General features: G+C 35.5%; 1 protein-coding gene across 7 annotated transcripts in view; it reads left to right on the top strand.

Moving 5' to 3' along the window:
• Positions 1 to 21,882, top strand: part of LOC150104805 (TBC domain-containing protein kinase-like protein) — a 559,840-nt gene that overhangs the window by 302,214 nt on the left and 235,744 nt on the right. For 6 of the 7 annotated variants that reach the window (XM_090395364.1, XM_090395368.1, XM_090395362.1 and 3 more), the window contains exon 14: positions 16,402 to 16,495. In XM_090395364.1, the coding sequence (XP_090251490.1) occupies positions 16,402 to 16,495 (94 nt within the window). The remainder of the gene's footprint in view (positions 1 to 16,401; positions 16,496 to 21,882) is intronic. The other variant, XM_090395367.1, reaches the window with a different exon arrangement.

Raw genomic sequence — 21,882 nt, 5'->3', positions numbered from 1 at the left:
TTTTTGGATTTGTGGGAAATGTTTTATAAAGCCATAAAACAAATATTCAGATATTCAAATTACAGAATTTCTTCACTACAAACAACAAACTACAAAATTTATTAAAACATAGAACAGCAATAACTCAGACTGACATGTTACTATGCATAATATAGTTTATGAGTTAGGATCAAGTCTTGCTTAATTGAACACTTTCAAGACTGTAATATTAACATACTTGACTACCTACTTTCCACAACAAAGAAAAAAACACAAACAAATGCTTGCCAATGATATTGTTCTCTGCGAATCATCCTGAGAGAAGCTTGAAAAGGCCCTGGAAGAGTAGAGAAAGTTATTGGAGAAAGAGTGGATAAAGGTTCTTTCCACAACAAAGAAAAAACACAAACAAATGTTTGCCAATGATATTGTTCTCTGCAAATCATCCCGAGAGAAGCTTGAAAAGACCCTGGAAGAGTGGAGAAAGGTATTGGAGGAGAGAGGCATGAAAATTAACCGAGTAAAGACCGAATGTATGTCAACAGGGAGTGACGAGGATATGATCATACGAATCCAGGGTGAAAGGTTAACTTCAGGGAAGAAATTCAAATACCTTGGGTCGGTCGTTGAGAGGAATGGTGACCTGGATGAGGAAATACAGCACCGAATAACATGCAGCTGGAGGAAGATGAGCGGGGTCCTGTGCGACAAGAGAGTGAGTTGTAAGATGAAAGGAAAGCTGTATAAGATGGTGGTGAGGCCAGCGATGCTCCATGGTGTGGAGATGTGTCCTGTAACAAAGGCACAGGAGAGGAAGATGGAGGTGGCGGAGATGCGGATGTTGAGATGGATGAGGAGGGATAAGGTGGCAGAGGATCTTAGGGAGAAAGGATGGAGTCAGAAAGATGCCCTGGACCGGAGAATCTGGAAGAAGAAGAAGATTAAAGATGGGAATGCTGACCCCGTTTAACATGAGATAAAGCATAGCGAAAGAAGAAGTTATTTTTAATGGCGATGTTATTTTTTCCCGTGCTTCTGTTATAACAATATCTTATTTGATCAATACTTTGCGTGTATAATTTTTATCGTTTTCTACCCTATGCTGAAATGTAAGTGCAATATTAATGATAATATTAGAAGAGAATTTCCTTTCATTAAAGGTGTAAATAAAAATGTGGAATGTACTTTATGTAACTATAAATTTTGCATTTTGCATGGTGGTCGATCAGACATAGTCAACCACGTGAATACGAATAAACATAAAGCTGCCATTCGAAGTAAGACTTCCAACTGCAGTATAAGTAATTTTTGAATTGTGAAAACCAAGAGTGAAAGGGAAAAAGAGTTATCACTGATAGCGCAGGAAGCAACCTTCGCATATCACACAGCAGTGCATAACCACAGCTTTAACTCTATGGACTGCACAACAACCATCGTGAAAAAAATTTTCAACGATAAATTCAGGTGTTCGAAAACAAAGTGCAAGGCAATAATAACCAATGTTATTGCGCCATTAGCGACAAAGCAGATTGAGGAAGAGCTGAAAGAAGTTCATTTTATATCAGTACTAATCAATTCATCAAACCACTTTGACATGAAATTAGTGGCTCTGGTCATTAGATACTATCATCCAGAAAAAGGTGTGAAGGTGAATGTGTTGGAGTTAGTTAATTTAGGTGGTGAAACTTCAGAACTTTTATTTTCTTATGTGTTGGAAGTGTTATATAAGTTAGATCTCCTGAAAAAGGTTATTGCTATATTAGCAGATAATACAAATACAAACTTTGGTGGAAAGAAGAGAAAGGGAAAGATAATCTGTACTTCAAAATGCAAGAAAACACTGTGAACAATTTATTTGTTATTGGTTGCCTTGCACATGTGAGACATAATGCTGTGCAGACTGCTTCAGATTGCTTAACTATCGATCTTCAGTTAATAATTAACAAGATATATGTGGCATTTCCACATATATTGTGTATGAGTTGAGGAACTTAAATCATTTTATGAATTCACAAACACAGAGTATAAAACTGTTTTGGGTAGCAGCAAGACAAGATGGCTCTTTCTTTTGCCTGCAATCCAGAGATTTATTGATATGTTCCCTTCATTGAAGTCATATTTTCTTTCTATTGACAAATGTCCTATCAGTCTCAAAAATTTCTTTCCACTTTCCATTACACTCCTGCATTTCCTTTCCAGCCAGTTAAAAACCTTTTATGATACCAATAAATGTATTGAAAAGCAAGATATATCAGTAGTTGAAGTGAAGGATGAAACAAATAAACTGGTGGAAGGTTAAATTGTAGGAAGGCAGAAAGTTTCTTACAACTACTGTGAGAAAACAGTTGAGAATTAGAAAAAGGACACATAACAGTTGAAAAGTTTGAAAGCTATGCAGTAGATTTTTACTGTACCTGTATTGAATATATTCAGGAGTGGTATACACCATTTCTCAACCTCTTCAGTCTGTGGATTGGATTAATTTAAAGGGAAAGTATCATGTGACTAGAAAGAACATACAAGAAAGCTACATATTCATGCAGACAGTGTCAGTAAGTTTTACTGTGAATGAAGAGGACTTATTTGATGAGTTTGTATGTGGGAAAAAATATTGTGAAAGCAAATTTTAAGTGTGGAGTGAACAAAAGGATCAAAGTGTCAGTGATAAATAGTGTGAAATATTTGCTCATTTTACAAAGCAGGGTATAAATTCTGGGAGTATTAAATGCTTAGGTAGTTTTTGTTCAGCACTGCCAGGAACTAATGCTGCTGTTGAACGTGTTTTTTCATTAATAAATGCGCTCTGGACAGATGAAAAAAACAGACTTAAAATTGAGACACTAAAAGCTTTAATCATTGTAAAGACATATTTTAAGAATTTCTCTTGTGCTGAGTTTTATGATCAAATATCAAAAGAAAAAAAAATTCCTGAACAGGTCCATAAATCTGATAAATATTTTTCTAATTAAATATGTTTGTGATTAATAATCCTTTTTTAAAGCAGATTTAATGTTAATGTATGTTTATAGCAGTATTTAATTTAAAGTGTAACATATATAATAGTTTTATTTTTTATTTTCTTAAATTTTAACATGTCCTGTTTTTTTACAAAATGTCCCGGGTTTTTTAAGTAAAAATTTTAGAATGTCCCAGATTTTAGTAAAACCTTATGGGAACCCTAATCTAAACATAACTCTAAAATCGAAAAGATTATCATTATCGATTTCCAGGAAAATGAAACTAAATTATGCTGTTCTGAATTACTAGAAATAAGAACCATACAATGTGCTATAAACACCAAAAGATCATATTGTCTATCTCCTTCATGGCAATTAAACAAAATAAATTACTCCCCGTACTCTCAAACTAGTCCAATTCTCAAATACTCTTGAGCCCACTAAACTTCTAACACTGTAAAAATGACCATGCAACTAGCTCACAGTCAGTTTTTCTGCTTTATTCATCTGATGATGTTTTCAATGTAATGAAATGGCCAGCACCTGCTGTTTGTTTCTGCCTTACTATATATATAATAAGTTTTGTTATCAGTTCTTTAAAGGTTACAAATTCATCTTTTTGGCTTTAACTTTTTTTTTGGTTTATATTGGTTTTAAATCCTTGTTTCATCTTCATGTTTTTCGTGCATTCATTTGTTACTATTTGGTACCTACCACTCTAAATTGCATACTGTCTCAGCTCTAATGAAGTCTTTAGTCAAGTTGTCAGCACTGATATCTTCAAGACATATTAATTAACAAGCATATTAATTAATAGTCTTCTTTTCAAACCCTAGTAAATTTAACTCTTAAGCTTTGTTAAAAAAGGACCTGCTCCATTGCCAAAAATTGCTTAGCACATTTCCTTTTATATTGCCAACTAGATAAAATATGTACAATGTGGATTTTCACTAGCTGGAATTGGGGAAACTGGCCGAGTAAGTCCTTTAGGTTTACACAGCATGTTTTTCCAGGCTGTGTGAGTCCAAAGGGCTCAGTGTCTCATTCAGTGTGAGAAGGAAAGGGTTTACAAACAATGGCAACACCTATATGAATTGCATCGAGAGCTATAGGTTCGTTAACACAGAAGCACCACAGAAATAGAAGTTAAATGTTGAAGGAAAGTCAGAGAAAACAACTTGAAAACCAGACTGCATTTTGATAGCTGCAGACACCCCTTCTGCTGCCTTCTACAGCAGGTAAAGGACAAAATCACAAAGAGAGAAAGTGATAAGGAAAATCACTGATAACAACCAAGACCTTACAAACACTGAAGACTTAATGTGTTTCATGCTGATTATTAAAAGCCTTTCTGCAGTCCTAGGCATGCTTTTTTAATAACAACATCCTAACACATAGAAACATCTCAGAGAAGTTCATGAAAAGCTACATCATACTCATCCCCAAAACGGGGTAGAGACTTATCAAGTACAACAAAGCTGGAAAGCTCCACTGGCTCTAACCACTACAGATTATAAAATTCTATTAAGTTCTGAAGATCTATGGATTTCCAGGAAGAGCAGTTGGCTTATTCCTTATAATGTGTCTAGTAAATAAGTGAAATTCACATGCAAACTACTTTCAATAGATATAAATCAAAGCAGATTGTGTGTGTGAGAGAGAGAGAGAGAGAAGTTCCTCCATCATATCTTATTGTTGTGAAGTATAGGACACTCCTTAATGAGGTCATAATCAAAATTTATAAAAGAGCAGCAACAAAAATTTTAGTCAGACAGAAAGATCAGATGTCCTTTAAGTCCCCTGCTCTTCACATTGGTAGTAGAATCCTTGATGCAGAAGGTTCCAGAATACTCTGCTATTAGAGGAATTATGGTTCCTCTCATGTTACACACTATTAAAATATGTACTGATGGCATTGTTTTAACATTAAAAAAATCCAAACCTTGTACATTGTTTCTTCAAACTAGCGGAAGAGTTTAGTAACATCAGCTACCTGTGTGTTTCCCTGAAAACACTAAACTCTTGGAATTTTTGGAACATTTCATTCCACAAACCTGCTCTTTGGCAAGTTTGTGGGATTGAATGTCCAAAAAATTCTAAGGTCTACTTGTGTAAGTGCAAAGGGTTACACAGGCAGATAGCCTCATTAAAGTTCCAGGATGCTGGTTAAAGGATTCAAAGAATACTTTATGCTGCAAATACATCAGATGATTTGTGAAAATGGGGAATCTCTCTGACCACAGAAAGTGGGACCTACATCCTCCAGTAGCAGAGCTGCAGTTGTGAAAACCATAATTTCTTCCTCAATACCATATATTTTCAACATTACAGACATTGATGAAGAACAAAAGACAGTAATCTATAGAAGATTCCTGACTACTGAAATTTTCCAATGCAAGTGATTGATAAAGATCTCTTAGTTTTGTCCTGCATATTTTGAAGGTTAAGCATCTGCCAAAACTCAGCAACTTATCTGCAAAGTGTTAGCATTTGTACATCTTTGTATGTTAATCAGATGCTTCCTAGGGTTTTTTTTTGCCTTTTGTTTGGAGGCAACAATTGTCACATGGATTTTATGACAGAAGTCATACCATACAACCAACTGTGGAACACCATTAGGCACCTGCACAGTACCAGAATATCTGCAGCACAAATGTATAAACCACAAATTTATTGGTGTTTGTTCAGCCTCTTTCACCAAGCTCTTCTGAAGATAAGGACAAATATAAAAACTGCCTTCAAAAATCTCAACAACATAATGGATACCCAATGTGGTTGTGACTCAACAAAGAGAGAGTCATGCATGGTTTCCTCCCAGTAAATTGATTCAAGTCTCTAGATTGCAACCTACTTTGCAGTGTATGCCATTGTGTCAAAACAGTTGAATACTTGAATAACTACCATTCAAGAACCTTTAAAGAAGCAGCTACAGTTGCCCGTAAAACTGAAAACCTAAACAAGAATCAAGGTCTAATTTTACCAGAAATTTGGAAAACTTTTATCAGATCATTAAACATCAAAGAAATGAACTTTCATAACAATTACGTCATGAGCCATAACAAATAAATCACGTTAACGAGACACGCACATTGTCACGCACAATACCAATTTTTTGTATGAATTAGAACCATCAGTTATAACCTAGTCTGTAACCTTCATTTTAGCTTACTAGTTTGTATTCCCTGAGGATGCCGATAGAAAAATTGGCGAAACATGTAGGAGGATAAAATAAAGCTACTTGACAAAGATTATATAAAAAAAGTGTAATAGTCTTATGAATAATTGTCAAGAAAAAATTCAACATAATGAACAGGATCAACGAGATCACCAAACAAAAAATACGCAATCTCGATGGTTTAAAATGCAAAAAAGCTAGGTATTTAAACCATCTGATTTTTTTAAAAAGATGTAGAGACAATAGCGTGATCCCAAAATTTCTTCGTTTTGAAACAATATTATAAAACTAGACAAGCCAACTTGATTTACCAACGAGCTTCGTATGCTTCTTCTTAGAGAAAGAATTCACCATATGAGATTCATGCTTAGCAAAATAGACTCACAGTGCTATAATTTATTTACAGATATCTCTAATAATCTTGACGCTGAGACATGGCAACTATTAGACAATATGATTAGCAACAGTTTTACCAAAACATTTAATCACAGCAAAAAGACACAAATTGATAAATTCAATATGCTGTATGATAATCATAGCGACTACAGACCGTCTCTACCAGATAACCAAGTGATAATTAACCTATCTAAACATGTTTTAAGTAAACCTGAGATCTCTATCCTCAAAAAAGGATTCAATTTTGCTTTAAAACCCACTGTCATTCCTAAAATAGAGTTCATCTGCAACTTAGAAAAAGCCTTCTCATTACTACCATTTCCAATAGCTAATGACTTACGATTAAAAAGCTGCATAATCCTTTCAGCTCAGTCAAGATCTCCTAACACCAACTCTAACCAAATGGAAAGAAGAACACTTCTCAAATTAAGGAATAATAAAGATATCACCATACTCAAAGCCGACATAGGTAATAATACAGTTATATTAAATACTAAAGATTATGAAGAAAAAATTAAAAATCTATTATCTGACAGGTCTGTATATGAAGTTCTCAGTAGAGATCCTACCACTAAAAATCATAATGACACCAATGAATTATTACGTGGAATGAATAATTGGCCTATAGAAATTATAAAAAAACTAAAATCAATGCACCCACTAACTCCTAGATTGTATGGCCTTCCAAAAATTCATAAAGAAGGTATACCATTATGTCCAATAGTTGATGGAATCTATTCTCCCACTTACCAACTGTCCAAGTATCTTGCAAAGATTTTACAACAACACATTCACGTCTTGGATACTTATATTAAAAACTCAAAACATTTTATAGATAAAATAAAAAACATCCCTATCTTTGAAGAGGATATACTAGCAAGCCTGGACATTACATCTCTGTTTACTAACATTCCAGTGGTTGAAGTCATCAACATCTTAGACAACTTGTTCCCAAGAAACATCACTACTTTGTTCAATCACTGTTTAACTTCTATTTTATTTGGCAAAAAACGATCTACAAACAACTCACTGGATTAGCTATGGGTAGCCCCCTCTCACCTCCTTGTGCTGACTTATTCATGGAAGATCTAGAGAAAAAAATCTTATCCCAGATCATTCCAAAACCAAAAATTTGGTACAGATATGAGATGACATCTTTATCATTTGGGATCATACGAAAGAAGAACTAATGAATTACCTCAACCAAATCAATAGTTTCCACAATACCATCAAATTCACATTAGAAATGGAAAAAGATAAAAAAACTGCCATTCCTTTACATTTTAATAAAGAAACAAACCAATAATAGTATCAACCTATCTGTATACAAAAAACCTACAAATACTGGACGTTACCTCCATTTCAACTCAGCTCATCACATAGCTCAGAAACTTAGCATTATCCATAGTCTCAAGAAAAGAGCTATATAGTATACGACAGACAAGGATGACCTACTAACGGAATTAACCACAATATCCAGAGAACTTTCTTTAAATGGTTACCCAAAAAGACTCTATAACAAGATTCTCTTTACTGATATACCACATCGACAACGTGATGACGTCCAATACATCAGTACAATTACGATTCCTTTTGTCAGCAACATTTCCAAAAATTTAGCTAACCTTTTAAAACCACATAAGATCAGAATGGCATTCAAACCAATCAACATTATTCGGAAATTTTTAAGATCACCGAAAGATCCTCACTCATTCTACAAGTACTCTGGAGTATATAATATATCTTGCTCATGTGGTATTAGTTACGTAGGTCAGACCTCTAGAAGCTTTGAAACGAGAAAGAAAGAACACATAGGATATGTCAGAAATAACAGACAAGACATTTCAGGCCTTTCATGCCACTTTGCCTCTACTAACCATCACATTGAGTGGGATAAGAGCCTTATGCCATACATAGAAGATAACTACCATTCAAGAACCTTTAAAGAAGCAGCTACAGTTGCCCATAAAACTGAAAACCTAAATAAGAATCAAGGTCTAATTTTACCAGAAATTTGGAAAACTTTTATCAGATCATTAAACATCAAAGAAATGAACTTTCATAACAATTACGTCATGAGCCATAACAAATAAATCACGTTAACGAGACACGCACATTGTCACGCACAATACCAATTTTTTGTATGAATTAGAACCATCAGTTATAACCTAGTCTGTAACCTTCATTTTAGCTTACTAGTTTGTATTCCCTGAGGATGCCGATAGAAAAATTGGCGAAACATGTAGGAGGATAAAATAAAGCTACTTGACAAAGATTATATAAAAAAAGTGTAATAGTTGAATACCTGTTTTACTCATGCTAAGCTTTAAATTCCAGTCTTCACACTTGATTGAGGTCTTTTACCTCCAATTTAATATCAGTCCAAGCAAAACACAGAAATCTACATACACTTTTTTGTTCATTGGAATCAAATACAACTTTCGGAAAGTGCAGTGCAAGGAAAAAGTAACTAATATCAGCAATGTCTACAGAAGTGGCAAAGCACATTTGCTTTGGTTATTAGATTTTTACATCTAGAAATAAGTTTTTTCAGGGATGAATGGTCACTTTCAGGGGACTCTGGTGCTAACTGCCTATTCTCTGCACTATGAGAATAGGCAGTTAGCAACAAACCCAGCTGTGGGTTTTTTGTATGCTTTCTTTGATATGTTTACTTTGAACTGATGAAAGGTGAATAAAGATTGAAACCAGTCTGTGTAGTGACCTATAATGTTTTTGCACTGTTGGATACTGAGGCAGTTGATGTGAAGTCAACAGCTTGTATATACTAGTAGGCTTGTTGTGAAGTTACTTCATGTGCAATATTTTTGTAGATGCTTGGATAAAGGATTGAAACAGAAATATCATTTCTTGTCTTGTATAATATTGTGAATCTTCTATGCAGCACCACTAATCTACTTTAAATGTCCCTTACTTTTTTTATTGTAACCCACTGACTGCACTTTCAAGTATCTTTATTTCACTTTTCAGAAGCGTACTATAATACACATGAAACTAGTCAAGATTTTAAATAAAATATTGTAATTTTATTCATCCAACAGGTTCGATGTGGTAAGAGTACCATACGTTAATTCTAAAATGGAATTCATATCTTGTAATAATTTTTCATGGCAAAGTGTATTTGGAATGAAAAAGATTACTTGTCACATTGAATTGTCAGTCATCACCCTTTCTTCCCACTATTAATTTAAATCCTCCTTCAACATCTGTAATCCCCCTTTATTAATCATTACCCTTCCGAATTTAGCATTATCAGCAAACAAACTGGATATTCCCCATCAAATTGTCATCAATAAGGCTCTTGGGCCTTTTGACATACCACTGATTACCCATCTTTTCCTTGATTATTCTACTCCTCCCCCATATATTACTCTTTGATATCTGTCAAACATGCTGTCATGATTCTTTTGTGACCTACACCTCTGTCACTCTCAGAATACATTTACATTAGGTAGACTCTCTCTCTCTCCATTCTCATTTTCCAGACACAAATTTCTCACCTTTGCTAAAATACTTTGGATAAACTGTATCTCACATAAAATATCAATGAGATAATTTAATTGATATGACCATTATAACTGCGTTATATTCATATAAGAATATGAATGTAAACATGCTAATTTCAACTATTTTAAATGCTTACTCTGACATACAGTTGAACATCATAGGTAGTTATAAATCTTATCCTCTCTAAGGCACTGTAATAATAACTTTCTTTTCTATATCATGTATGATTGTCATATTGTTAGGAATGTAGCATAAAAAGATGTAAACTTATTATTCCTGTTTGGGGATATAACATGCACCATAAAAACTCTCACCATACACTATTGCCACCTTGAACAGTATGGACAACATTTTTTTTATTCAATGTGCAAGTGTCCATTTACAGCATTTCATTGTCTTCTGTAATTGTTTTTTAGCTGACAGGAGTGGAACTTGAAGTCTTCTAATACTTCTAGGTTCAAATATGATCCTTTAAAGGCTACTGTTATTATGTGATACATTCAGGGAGTCAAAGGTCTCATTTTGTGAAGACACTCTACTCCACACAATACATAGTTCTCCATCTACATGCTGATGTTTATTATTATTATTATTATTATTATTATTATTAATATTATTGTTATTAACCTCTGTGTAGTTAAAAGACTTGTCATGGGATGTCCACACACTCATGAAAAAGATCATTGGACTGTACCTTGAACCCATTCACAGTTACTACACTCACTACACTTTCAGGCAATGCATTCCACTCACCATGCATAGAACCTGCTCCTCATCCCCTTGATCACACTTCATTTATACAGGTTCCAGAGATGGTTTCTTATTCTACTCTTGTCTCCCTGTTCCTCATACAAGGTAACCATTAAACTCCTTGCTTCTGAATATCAAGATGGTTATCATTGTCATAATTTCAAGGCTTTGCATTTTACAACATTAAACTGACATATCTGGCTGACATTTGCTGGCCTAGTTGGCTGAGTGGTCAGTGTATCTGCTCTCCAACCAACAGACTGCAGATCCAAATCCCACTGTGGGCATGGATGCTTGTGATTGTCTTTAGGTGGAAGATGAATTTTATCACCCACTGTGAGACCACTGTCCTGCTTATTGAAGGCCTGAATTAGCTTGAAAAAGTTCCATGTTTCGTCTCTAGAGCAGCGTTTCTGGACTATGTAAAAAAATAAGTAAAAATGCAAAAAATATAGAAAAGCAATAAAAAAAAAACTCCTTAGCCTGCCACTGTATGAATGTATTATAGGTTTACAAATAAATAAGCATTTCCATGGGTGATTGATCTCATCCATCCCTTTAGGATGGGTAGTCCCCTAATGAGGAATTTACAACAAATTTAATGTGGCTGGTTCATAACTCCTTGCTTCCCCCCCCCCCCCCCTGCAAGGGCAATATTCATGACTGTAATCCATGTTGCTCACAGGACCGGCTATTTTGGGGAAGAAAAAAACCCGAGTTTCTGGGTGAAAAAACTCCCTACCTCCTATGAGACTGGCTAACTCATCTTTCATCGAAAGAGACCAGATAAATCCTCATGTCACTGGTGGGAATCGAACCCAGGTTTTTTCGACCGGAGGATTTTGTCTATGCTGAATGAGCTATGGAGGCTCTTTCATGGGTGAAAACCACGTTTAAAAAAAAAAAAAATCTTCAGTCACTCACCCACTCCAGAATATCTTACCACCTTTTTTGATATTTATTTTCTATGTTCTTGCCAAAGTCCTCCAATGACTTTTGTTTAGCTAGTTTTACACAGTGTTTCGCTTTCTTACATTTGTTTCTGTATTCTCTAAGAGCAAAAGCTGACTTATTTGCCAGGAACTTTGATATGCTTTCTTCTTTTCCTTCACTGCCTCTTTAACTTCCTATGTCCACCATGGAGTTCTGATTTTTCTATCCTTGCAGACAACCTCACCACATGCCTCTCTAGCTGAATCAATCAGGATTTTCTTCAAGGCTTGCCACTGAATCTCCAAGGTTTGGTTCCTGTTCTCAAACTCTTTCATTTTTTCTTCAATAATCTTTGTGTATTTTAGTCTACAGTTCACATCTGAGAGCTGTTCAACTTTTATTTGCTTTAAAACTTTCTTACATGTCATTCTTTTCAATATGAAATTCACTTTCATTCTGCTGAAGACTAAATGGTGATCACTTCCAATTTCAAATCCTCTGTACACTCTGGTGTTCTGCACCATGGAGAAAACATCACTATCAGCAATAACATAGTCAATGAGACTTTTCTTATTCCTTGCCTCTTCCCTCCATGTGAATTTGTGCACATTTTTATGTTGGAACATTGTGTTAGTAATAACCAGTCCATGTCCTGAGTAGAAATCCAACAAGTATTTGCCATTATTATTGGCTTTGCTCTTTTCTCCAAATTTTCCCAAAATATTTTTGTATGTCTGACAGTCATTTCCTACTCTGCTATTTAGATCCCCAACAAGGACCAACTTTTCCTTTTTCATTGTGCCAGTTGCTTTTTCTAAAGCATCAACAAATTCCTCCACTTCTACTTTAGTAGAACCTTCTGTGGGACCATAGGCACAAATAAGTCTCATTGTCCAATTCCCCATTCTGATATTTGCCCACATCACTCTACTTGAGACTGCCTGCCATTCAAGAAGATTAGCCTTGTATTTTGTGTTGAATACTATGGCTACTCCTTCTTTTCCTTGATTGTGATTTCCTGAATATAACATTTTGTATTTATTGCTTAGAAAGATCTCACCAGTTTTTGTCTTTTTTGTTTCAGTTACCCCTATTATGTCAATCTGGTACTTATCTAATTCTTCAGCTAGCTCCATTTCTTTGCCATTCAGGCTTCTTATGTTGATAGTACTGATCTTTAACTCTGGTGATGTTGAGTTGGGGTGTGTTTTCAGATTTGTTCCAGTAGCTGACATTTTGCTGTTTGCCCTGGTTCCCTGGCGAAAACAATGGGGGGGGGGGCCTTGTTTAACCAGGCGACGCCCCAGCCGGCATGAAATTTTGTCATCATTTTCTATATTGGTTTAAGCCAATAGGAATACAATTTGGTCGGTTAAATCCCAAATTGCCAGCCCATCCTCGTTCGTTCAGTATCCAGGTAGATACCCAACAGGGTGCACCATGAGAAGGTGAGGATTGGACATTAGGTCAGAAGCCCTGGTCGTTCTCTGCATTCCTTTAAAGGCTATGTGGAGGTCTCCTCTCAGTTATACAGCTTTGACCCTTAAGCACCCCTTAACATATAAGTTAAACAGTAATGGCCCCATGCACTCTCCTGCAGAACTCTGCTAGTGATCTTCATATTTTGGGACACTTTCCTATAAACAACCTGCTGATACCTATTTGACAGCTCATCACTATCTAACTCACTAATCTCTTATCCAGTTTCATCTGTTGCAATTTAATTATCACCTTGTCATGTAGCAGTCTATCAAAGGTCTTTAATAAAATCCAAGTATATCACTTTATATGCATCACCCTTATCCAGTGAATTTGTCACCTTGTTGTAATACATTTAATCTATCTGTAAATGATAGATTAAATTTAATAAATTTAATCCATCTGTAAAGATAGATTAAATTAAATGTAAAAATGTGGATGTCCTGCTTAGAGGAATGAAGGCTATCTTTATTTCATACTCTTGTAACCAGATTGCAGCCTCTCTCTCTCTTTCCCTTCTGAACTGAAACAATTGTTTTCACTTTCTAGAACTTTGGGACTTACCCAGTTGCAAGAGTCATGGTGAACGGGTGAGATAAGAGTGTTGTTAATTCTCTAGAACATTCCTTCAAAGCATATAGTGATATATATTGTCAAGTTTTACTACCTTATTAACATCAAGTTTACTTATTTTCTTGTATATTTCTTGCTTACTTGCCATCAGTCTTTCCTCCACCATACCCTCTGCACTACATAATTTCTTGATGTCACTTTCATAAGGATGAAATATCGTAATAAACTACTCATGGAACACTTCAACTGCATTATCTGCATCAGTTACCACTCTGCCATTGTAATCAACTAACATCATCTTCCCACAGTCACTGTTTCTTCTCCTAGCCATATATCGAAAGATCTTACTAGGATTTTTCTTAGCTTGATTAGCTAAGAAATTAGCTGCAGTTTTGCTGTCTTTACCAACTCAGTCACTTTTCTGGCCTGTTCTTTCTACTCTTCATGCAACTGATTATTACCACCATTTATCTTGTGTTGCTTGCACTGTGCACCTTCTTCCATATCTTGTGTTTAATCCCTTCCTTCATCCATTTTACTCCTACCTTACTTACTTTTTTGGAATATACTCAGACATTGCTGCTGCTGTTGTAAAATGACTCTTGATCAAAGCCAAGCAGCATCCTTCTGCTTGACTCCTCTCTCTCCATGCGTAGCTTCTATTCCTAATTGTCTCTTATACTTTTCATAATCACCGTCGATATAGTTTGACATATATACCTTCTCCACAGAAGTTCTCACATGACTGGCTACAATCTAGGTGATCACTCCATAGTTACTCTCATATAATATCGCATAAGATTATTGTCCTTTAACAACTCTAGAAATTTATTCTCCTTATGCCCTGATGAACTATCTCAAGATACACATCTGCATCCCTCACACATATTGTACTTCCAACAATGAACAATCCTAGAGAAATTTACATTGCTCACTACATTTGACTTACATTACACTACATTTGAGCTGACCAATGCAATGGATGACTTTGTTTACTGTTGCCATAAGATACTAGAATGCATGAAGCTTTAAAAATCTATCTGTGAACCTCAACCAAAATTGCATATTGAATCCCAGCTATTATAAAAAACTAATTTCAACCTCAAATATATGTGATATTGCCAAACATTGATAACAATCTTCCTTTAGTACTGCTTTATCTCTAAAGATAGATTAAATTTAATGTAAAAATGTGGATGTCCTGCTTAGAGGAATGAAGGCTATCTTTGAAAATTATGGAGGCAACTACCGTGTTTGAATAAAAATAGTTTAATATAACTAAAATCTGCATTCGACGTTTCGACCTTTATGTCAAGGTCATCTTCTGGAGCATACAACTATACACAGAAAACAAGCTACGCTACAATCAAACTGGTTTGTTAATGATACTGACCAACCACTACAACAATTGTTGGCTTGACCAACAATTGTTGTAGCGGTTGGTCAAAAAATTATACTTCAACGCTAGAGTCCTATTATTAGTATTATCTGTTGGTTGTAGAAATACGTTGGGCACAACAACATGTATCTATCTATATACATATATTAATTTAGTCTTTAATTAAGTTTCGTAAAAATAAGTTGATCAGAGAGCTTACGGAAATACACCCACTGACATTTACAAGTCGCCCTAGCATGGACCACTTTAGAAAATATGAACACTACCCAGGCATCCATATATTCCCTTTCTAAATTGGTCCATTTTTTGATAAGGTTTCACTTTTACGAAAAATACACCTCTCCGATGTTTCAAGTTCCTTAGAATTGAAAGAGAGAAATTTTGCTCTCTTGAGGTTTCTGCCTGGTTTCTGAGGAGAACCAACCAGTTTGAAACTGTCAGGCCACTGAAACCTTATCAAAAAATGGACCAATTTAGAAAGTGAATATATGGATGCCTGGGCAGCGTTCATGTTTTCTAAAGTGGTCCGCGCTAGGGTGTTCGTAAATGCTGGTGGGTGTATTCCAGTAAGCTCTCTGGTCATCTTATTTTTACGAAGCTTTCATAGTTTCTACATTCAGGTTTGAAATAATGATGGTTCTAATATCCACTTGATTTTTATAATTTTTGCATCTCTGAACTTGAAGCCTTTTGGCTCTTTATTTTAGTAAATACTTTTATGCACTGACCAAGAGTTCGCTTATGAAAAATACGCCTCTCCGACATTTCAAGTTCCTTTGTATCGAAAGAGGGTTTTTGCTCTCTTAATGCTTCTGCCTGGTCTCTGAGGAGAACCAACCAATTTAAACAGCTGTCAGGCCAGTGAAACCTTATCGAAAAATGGACCAATTTAGAAAGTGAATATATGGACGCCTGGTCCACACTAGAGCAACTCGTAAATACCGACAAGTGTGTTCCCATAAACTCTCTGGTCAACTTATTTCTATGAAACTTTCATAGTTTCTACATTCGTCTTTGAAATAATGCTGGATCTAATATCCACTTGATTTTTATAAAAATTTTTTAAGTTTCTTTAGTTTTATTATTTCCTTGTCAATACTTAAAATAAGAATCCAAAAACAAAGGAGCCCAGAGATAATATGTTACAAACACAAAAATATATACTGTATATAAAGCTAAAAATTATTATTTCATAAAAATTGTTATTATTTTTTTCCTTTTTTTTTTTATAGTTTCAGCAGTCTTTCTAATTCTTCCAGTAATTCCAGTTTTAAAGAGGCTGCAAATTTACCACTTGTAATTAAAGAAAAGGATATTGAATATCAGGTACGTTTTTCTTCTTAAAGAAAGAAAGTTAAACATGTTCGCTGCCAACTATGAGCATACTCGTAGTTGGTATATGAGCCTCACAAGCCAGCTATTAATATACTCATATGACGCTTGCTGCTGGCAACAAGATTATCCATACTGACCTTGAAGAAGTGAAAATGCTTGGCTTGTGAGCTAGCAGCAAAAGTGTGTGTACTCGTATATGGTATATAAGCCACACAAGCCAACTATGAATATACTCGTATGTCGATTACCGCCAGCAACGAGGTTACCCGTACTGACCTTGAAGAAGTGAAATTGCTTGGTGTACGGGAACAAACTTTGCCTGAGTAGCGTGACAGCGAACGTGTTAAGCTTAAGTTTTATTTGATAGCATGAAAAGTTTAGTGATTTTAGCTTTTCAAATTAAACTTTCCATTTCATTTTAATTTTTTTTTTTTATTAATTATTATGAACACAGATAGTATCTTATGCTTCATTATTTTATGCTTCCCTTATAAGTTTGATGTTGTAAAGCACAATTTTTATTGTCAAAAACCAGCATGTGCCAGTCAAAATGGAGATTTCTAAAAAATTCAGATTAATGTATAATGAATGTATTAATTCCTTTTCCTTTATTTTCAGTTCTTTTAAATTCATAGTTTACATAATTTATCTTTTTTGTATCTATATTTTCGTTATCAGTTTTATTCACTTTTTTTTTTTTTGGCTATCTGATATGTATTTCTATACTGAAATTGGTACCTTATGCTCAGCACTTTTAATTATTTACCATCTCAGCTCTAATTAAGTCTTGTACCAAGTTATTCATCATCTTTCCCTTTAGAAATTTCACACAGGTATGTCAAATCGATATCCTTTAATTAAAAACTTCATATAATTTTATGTATTTAAACTTAGCTGTTATAAACAAACAGGGACTGCTTCATTGACAGTAAACTTTTGCTTTTTTATGTAGCATTTAACCATTCATTTAGGAGCTATGTGAATTTCAGAAAATACAGTCAGCATTAATGTGATTTTTAGATGTACCTTTAGATGGTAAGCTTTCAGTAAAAAAAAAAAAAAACCTCTACAACGAAATGAGATTTTTATAAATGTAGTGGTTCAATTATTTTTGATGGAACCACTAAAGCAGGGCTAAATCTCAAGTTTTTATATAGGATGAATTTTTCATGCTCTTTATTGTAGAAAGATCTGAATCATTATCATACTCTTTTGTGAATTCCTCCATCTTCCTTTTGGTTTTTGTTTAGATGGTGAACGGTTGTAAAACCCAAGTGCCATATTTTTTCCTGTTAAGCTTTGTTGCATATTTCTCCTTTTCAAATTTTTCAATTAACTGCAGTTTTGGTTTATAGTAGCCATGACTTTTTCTCATTTTCCTGGGGTGTATGTACAGTCTAAAAAATGATAATGAGAAGTTACATTACTAAATTACCATTCTAAGAAATATTAATACACAGACTGATAAACATGCTCTTGTTCAGGCTTTTCCCTCTGTTTGTGTGCTTGCATATGCTAGAAGAAGAAGAAGAGTAGCGCAGGGACATATCTACTTTTATGAACCAAATAATCTGTGTATATTTGGATCACTAGGGACTAGTAATGTGCAATATACAGCATTTCTCTGTCAGCATTGCAAGGTGTGATCTTTTTCATCAAAGGGGTTCTTGCAACTTCAGCAAACATTCTTGCTGTAAAAGGATACACTCCTAGTTGGAGGAAATGCCACTAGACCTACATTAAGTAGATGAACCTCACTGCCTAGTGAAACACCACCACCACTTATTGGTATACTGAAGTGGCCCATGTTTGATTCCTAGAACAGGAGTTTTGGTCCCCCATCACCACAATTTTCTAACAATCTGACTGAATGATATCCATCAAGGGCATGTCAAACATACTGAGGTAATTGAACCCCCCCCCCCCAATCACCATCTTTGAGGGCAGTGTAACTGCTTTGTAAAGCAGTTCTACAGGCTGGCTGCCAGATAGTGTGCAGGACTGAATAATCAAATGGCAATTTATTGAGGAAGCTTCCTGAATCTGGCATATTCACTGTGCAAGGTCATGAGAGATAGCATGTAATGGCATGCAAGAGGCATTGTTACTACCATGTTATAACATGGAGATTGGATACTCTCTGTATGGACAACAAGTCTAAGAGGCTATTTCCTCCCACAGTATGGTACAGATGAAGCCCTTTGGTCAGAAAGACCTGGGTTTGATTCCCGTCCATGATGTGAAGAACCTTTACTGGTCTCTTGCTCTTTTGTTTCACCTTTGAAATATTAATTATTATTATTATTAGATTCATTGAGAGAGGCCCTAAACATCATGCCATAGCTCTCCATAGTTCCTAAACTCTTCATAGCTCAGTCAGTATAGATGAAGCCCTTTGGTCGAAAAGACCTGGGTTTGATTTCCGTCTATGACTTGAGAAACCTTTACTGGCCTTGTTTGAGTAAAGGTGAGTTAGCTAGTCTTATACAAAGGTAGAAGGTTTTTTCACATGAAACTCAGGTTTTTTGTCCCTCAGAACAGGCAAACTGGCCCATGAACATATACAGATTTACATCATAATATATACTTAATCCCTCATTAGGAATCAATCAGTAATGTGGGATGAATGAGGAATTGGGGGGGGGTGACTCCATATGAATAAATAAATAAACTACTCTCCAAGCAAAAAATCTGGTCCTGACACCCCTTCTAATTACACTGCTGCTCAGTTTCCAAGGATGGCCCCCTCTAGTTTTCCCACCACCATTCCTGTTCTGAAAAATTTCCTCTGTATTAATCTTGTAAAAACTCTTCAGTAATTTGTATGTCTCAATCAAATCGTCCCTTTCCTGCCTGTCAACCAATTTGTAACCCACAAATCTTCAACATGTTGTTGTGCCATCTTGGTCACTTGCTTCTGGATCCTCTTCATCTCTTCCTCATCTTCAAAAAATTAATCTGTTTTGCCCCCAGGTGACCAGATCTATGCACAGTAGTCAAGATGATTCTTACCAAGGCTCTATAAAGAAGTCTAATAAACCTGCTTATCTCTACTCAGGGTATTCTTCTGTAACTAAGTAATTAAATGAGTTGCCTTAGCACTTTTATGTCCTCCAAGCTTTAATTCCCTATCCATTAACACACCCCAAATTAATTCCTGACTTCATCAATTTCCTGGAGTACAGTTCCATCAATATGGTACACAGCTGATAATCTTATTTGCCCCCAAAGTGCATAACCATACACTTTGCCACTTTAAACTGACATCCATTCTTCTTTGGCCAGGCTTCCCAAATCATCCTGCAAAATATTAATATCATCTGCATTAACTATTGCTCTACCCAATTTTGCATCATTTGCAAACAACTGAATAGTTCCTTTCAAATTTTTTCCTATATCATTAATGTACAAATTAATATGACAGTAATTCTCATAACATGGCTTATACGAGTTGGTTATTCATAATGATATTACTTAAGGAAGTTAAAATATTCATTATATATTAATTATAATGACTTTTAATTGATATTTCCAGTATTTTGGCACAGGGACAAATGAACAAACTGATGTGTACACAGGGCATTACATAAAGTAAGTATGCCTGAAACAGAAAAACAAAGACAAGCCTAAAGTCTTAAACAGTTCCCTCTAGTAGGTTGGGTTGTTGGGTTGGGTGTTCTTGGTTGTTGGGCTGAAGCTCTAAGGATGAGTGCTTCCTAGATTTCAAGTAGTTTCATACAACCAAATTTGTTTAGGTTTGGGTAGTTCCTTAAGGCAAAGGCAGATTCTTGGAAAAAGTTTTCTGTATTTTCCTCTGAACAGATAGGACAGAATTGAAGAAGGGCCATGATTGTCAGTGAGAAGATTGTGGGGGAATAGTGTGCAGTTTATAGATGTGTGTGTGGAATGAATTTGATGGATTAAAGGATGTATATGCCTGATGGACTGCACTTGAATGGTTTTGGAGTTATGCTTGGGAAAGTGTTGTTCAGTGAGAGTTTGGAAGTGCAAAATCAGGGAAGCTAGAGAAATTAGAGGGGAAGCAATCAAGCATATGTCTAGCTACCCCTGGGAAAAATGAGTGCATGAATGATAATTCTGAGGAAATAGCCACCTCTGGGATAGATGGATATGAGTGCAGTAATGACTGTGAAGAGCTGGGTAGAGTTTCCTAGGTTTTGAATCTGAATGGGCAGGTAATGACTTTATGTAAGGCTAGTTGTGGGCAATATAAAGCACAAGCAAGAAGGGTAGCAAGTATGGTAAAGAAGGCTAAATAAGATATTGAGAGAAAATTAGATAAACAGGCCAAAGTAAATCCAAAAGAGTTTTTTTTGCTATGTAGCAAGTAAGAAAAAGAATGATTATGGAAAGATAACTGTACTCAGTGCTGATGGTAGGAAAGTGACAGAAGCAAAAAAATAAATAGTTCGGTTACTAAGGGATCACTTTGCAAGGATCTGTCATCATCCAAATGGTGACTTTGCAGTTACTAATATGACAGACACTGATGTTAGAATTGAGCTAGATAAATTGAAGGTGCTCAGTATATTGAAAAATATCAATATGAATACAGCAGTGGACCTAGATGGTTAAACATATCCTCGTAACCATGAAAACCCGGTGACTAAGTAAATTCAAAAGAGTTTTTTTTTTGCTATGTAGCAAGTAAGAAAAAGAATGATTGTGGAAAGATAACTGTACTCATATGGATTACTGTGCACAGTAATCCATATGAGGCCCTGATCAAGGCCTTATACAATGGCATCATAACATCTCTATTTCTGCATGTCAGGATCCTCTGCATCATTGCTGTTATCCGATGTAATGTCTTCACAACTTGTGCAGTGTGGTCCTTGAATTTCAGGTCCTTGTCCACTATCACTCCCAGATCTTTCATCTCCTCTACTTCCTTTAAAGCTTCCCCACCAAGTGTATACTTTGCATCCCATTGTTGCTTACCAAATCTCAAAACCTTACACTTTGCAACATTGAACTGACAGTTCCACTTACCAAGTGGAACTGCCTATTCATCCAATCTATTCAAGTCCTCTTGTAAGGCCATAACATCCGCTTGACTGCATTGCTCTCCCCAGTTTTGCATCATCTGAAAACAGCTGCATATCACTAGTTAAACCTATCCCAATATCATTAACATACAAATGGAACAACAATGGTCTCAAAACTGACCCCTATGGTATCCCAAAAGAGAAAGGGATACCGCACCCTCATATACAACTTTCTGAGACCTATCCAACAGCCAGTCACTGATCGAACTCAGAAGTCTGTTATCCAGTCCCATCTGTTTCCATTTATTTAAGAGCTTGTCGTGTGGCAGTCTATCAAAAGCCTTTGCAAAATCTAAGTACACCACTGTA

The sequence above is a fragment of the Typopeltis vanoorti genome, chromosome 7, assembly GCF_054136105.1.
Source record: "Typopeltis vanoorti isolate ZY-2024b chromosome 7, IOZ_Tvanoo_1.0, whole genome shotgun sequence".
NCBI classification, from domain to species: Eukaryota; Metazoa; Arthropoda; class Arachnida; order Uropygi; family Thelyphonidae; genus Typopeltis; species Typopeltis vanoorti.
This window is presented reverse-complemented; position numbering and strand designations above follow the sequence as displayed.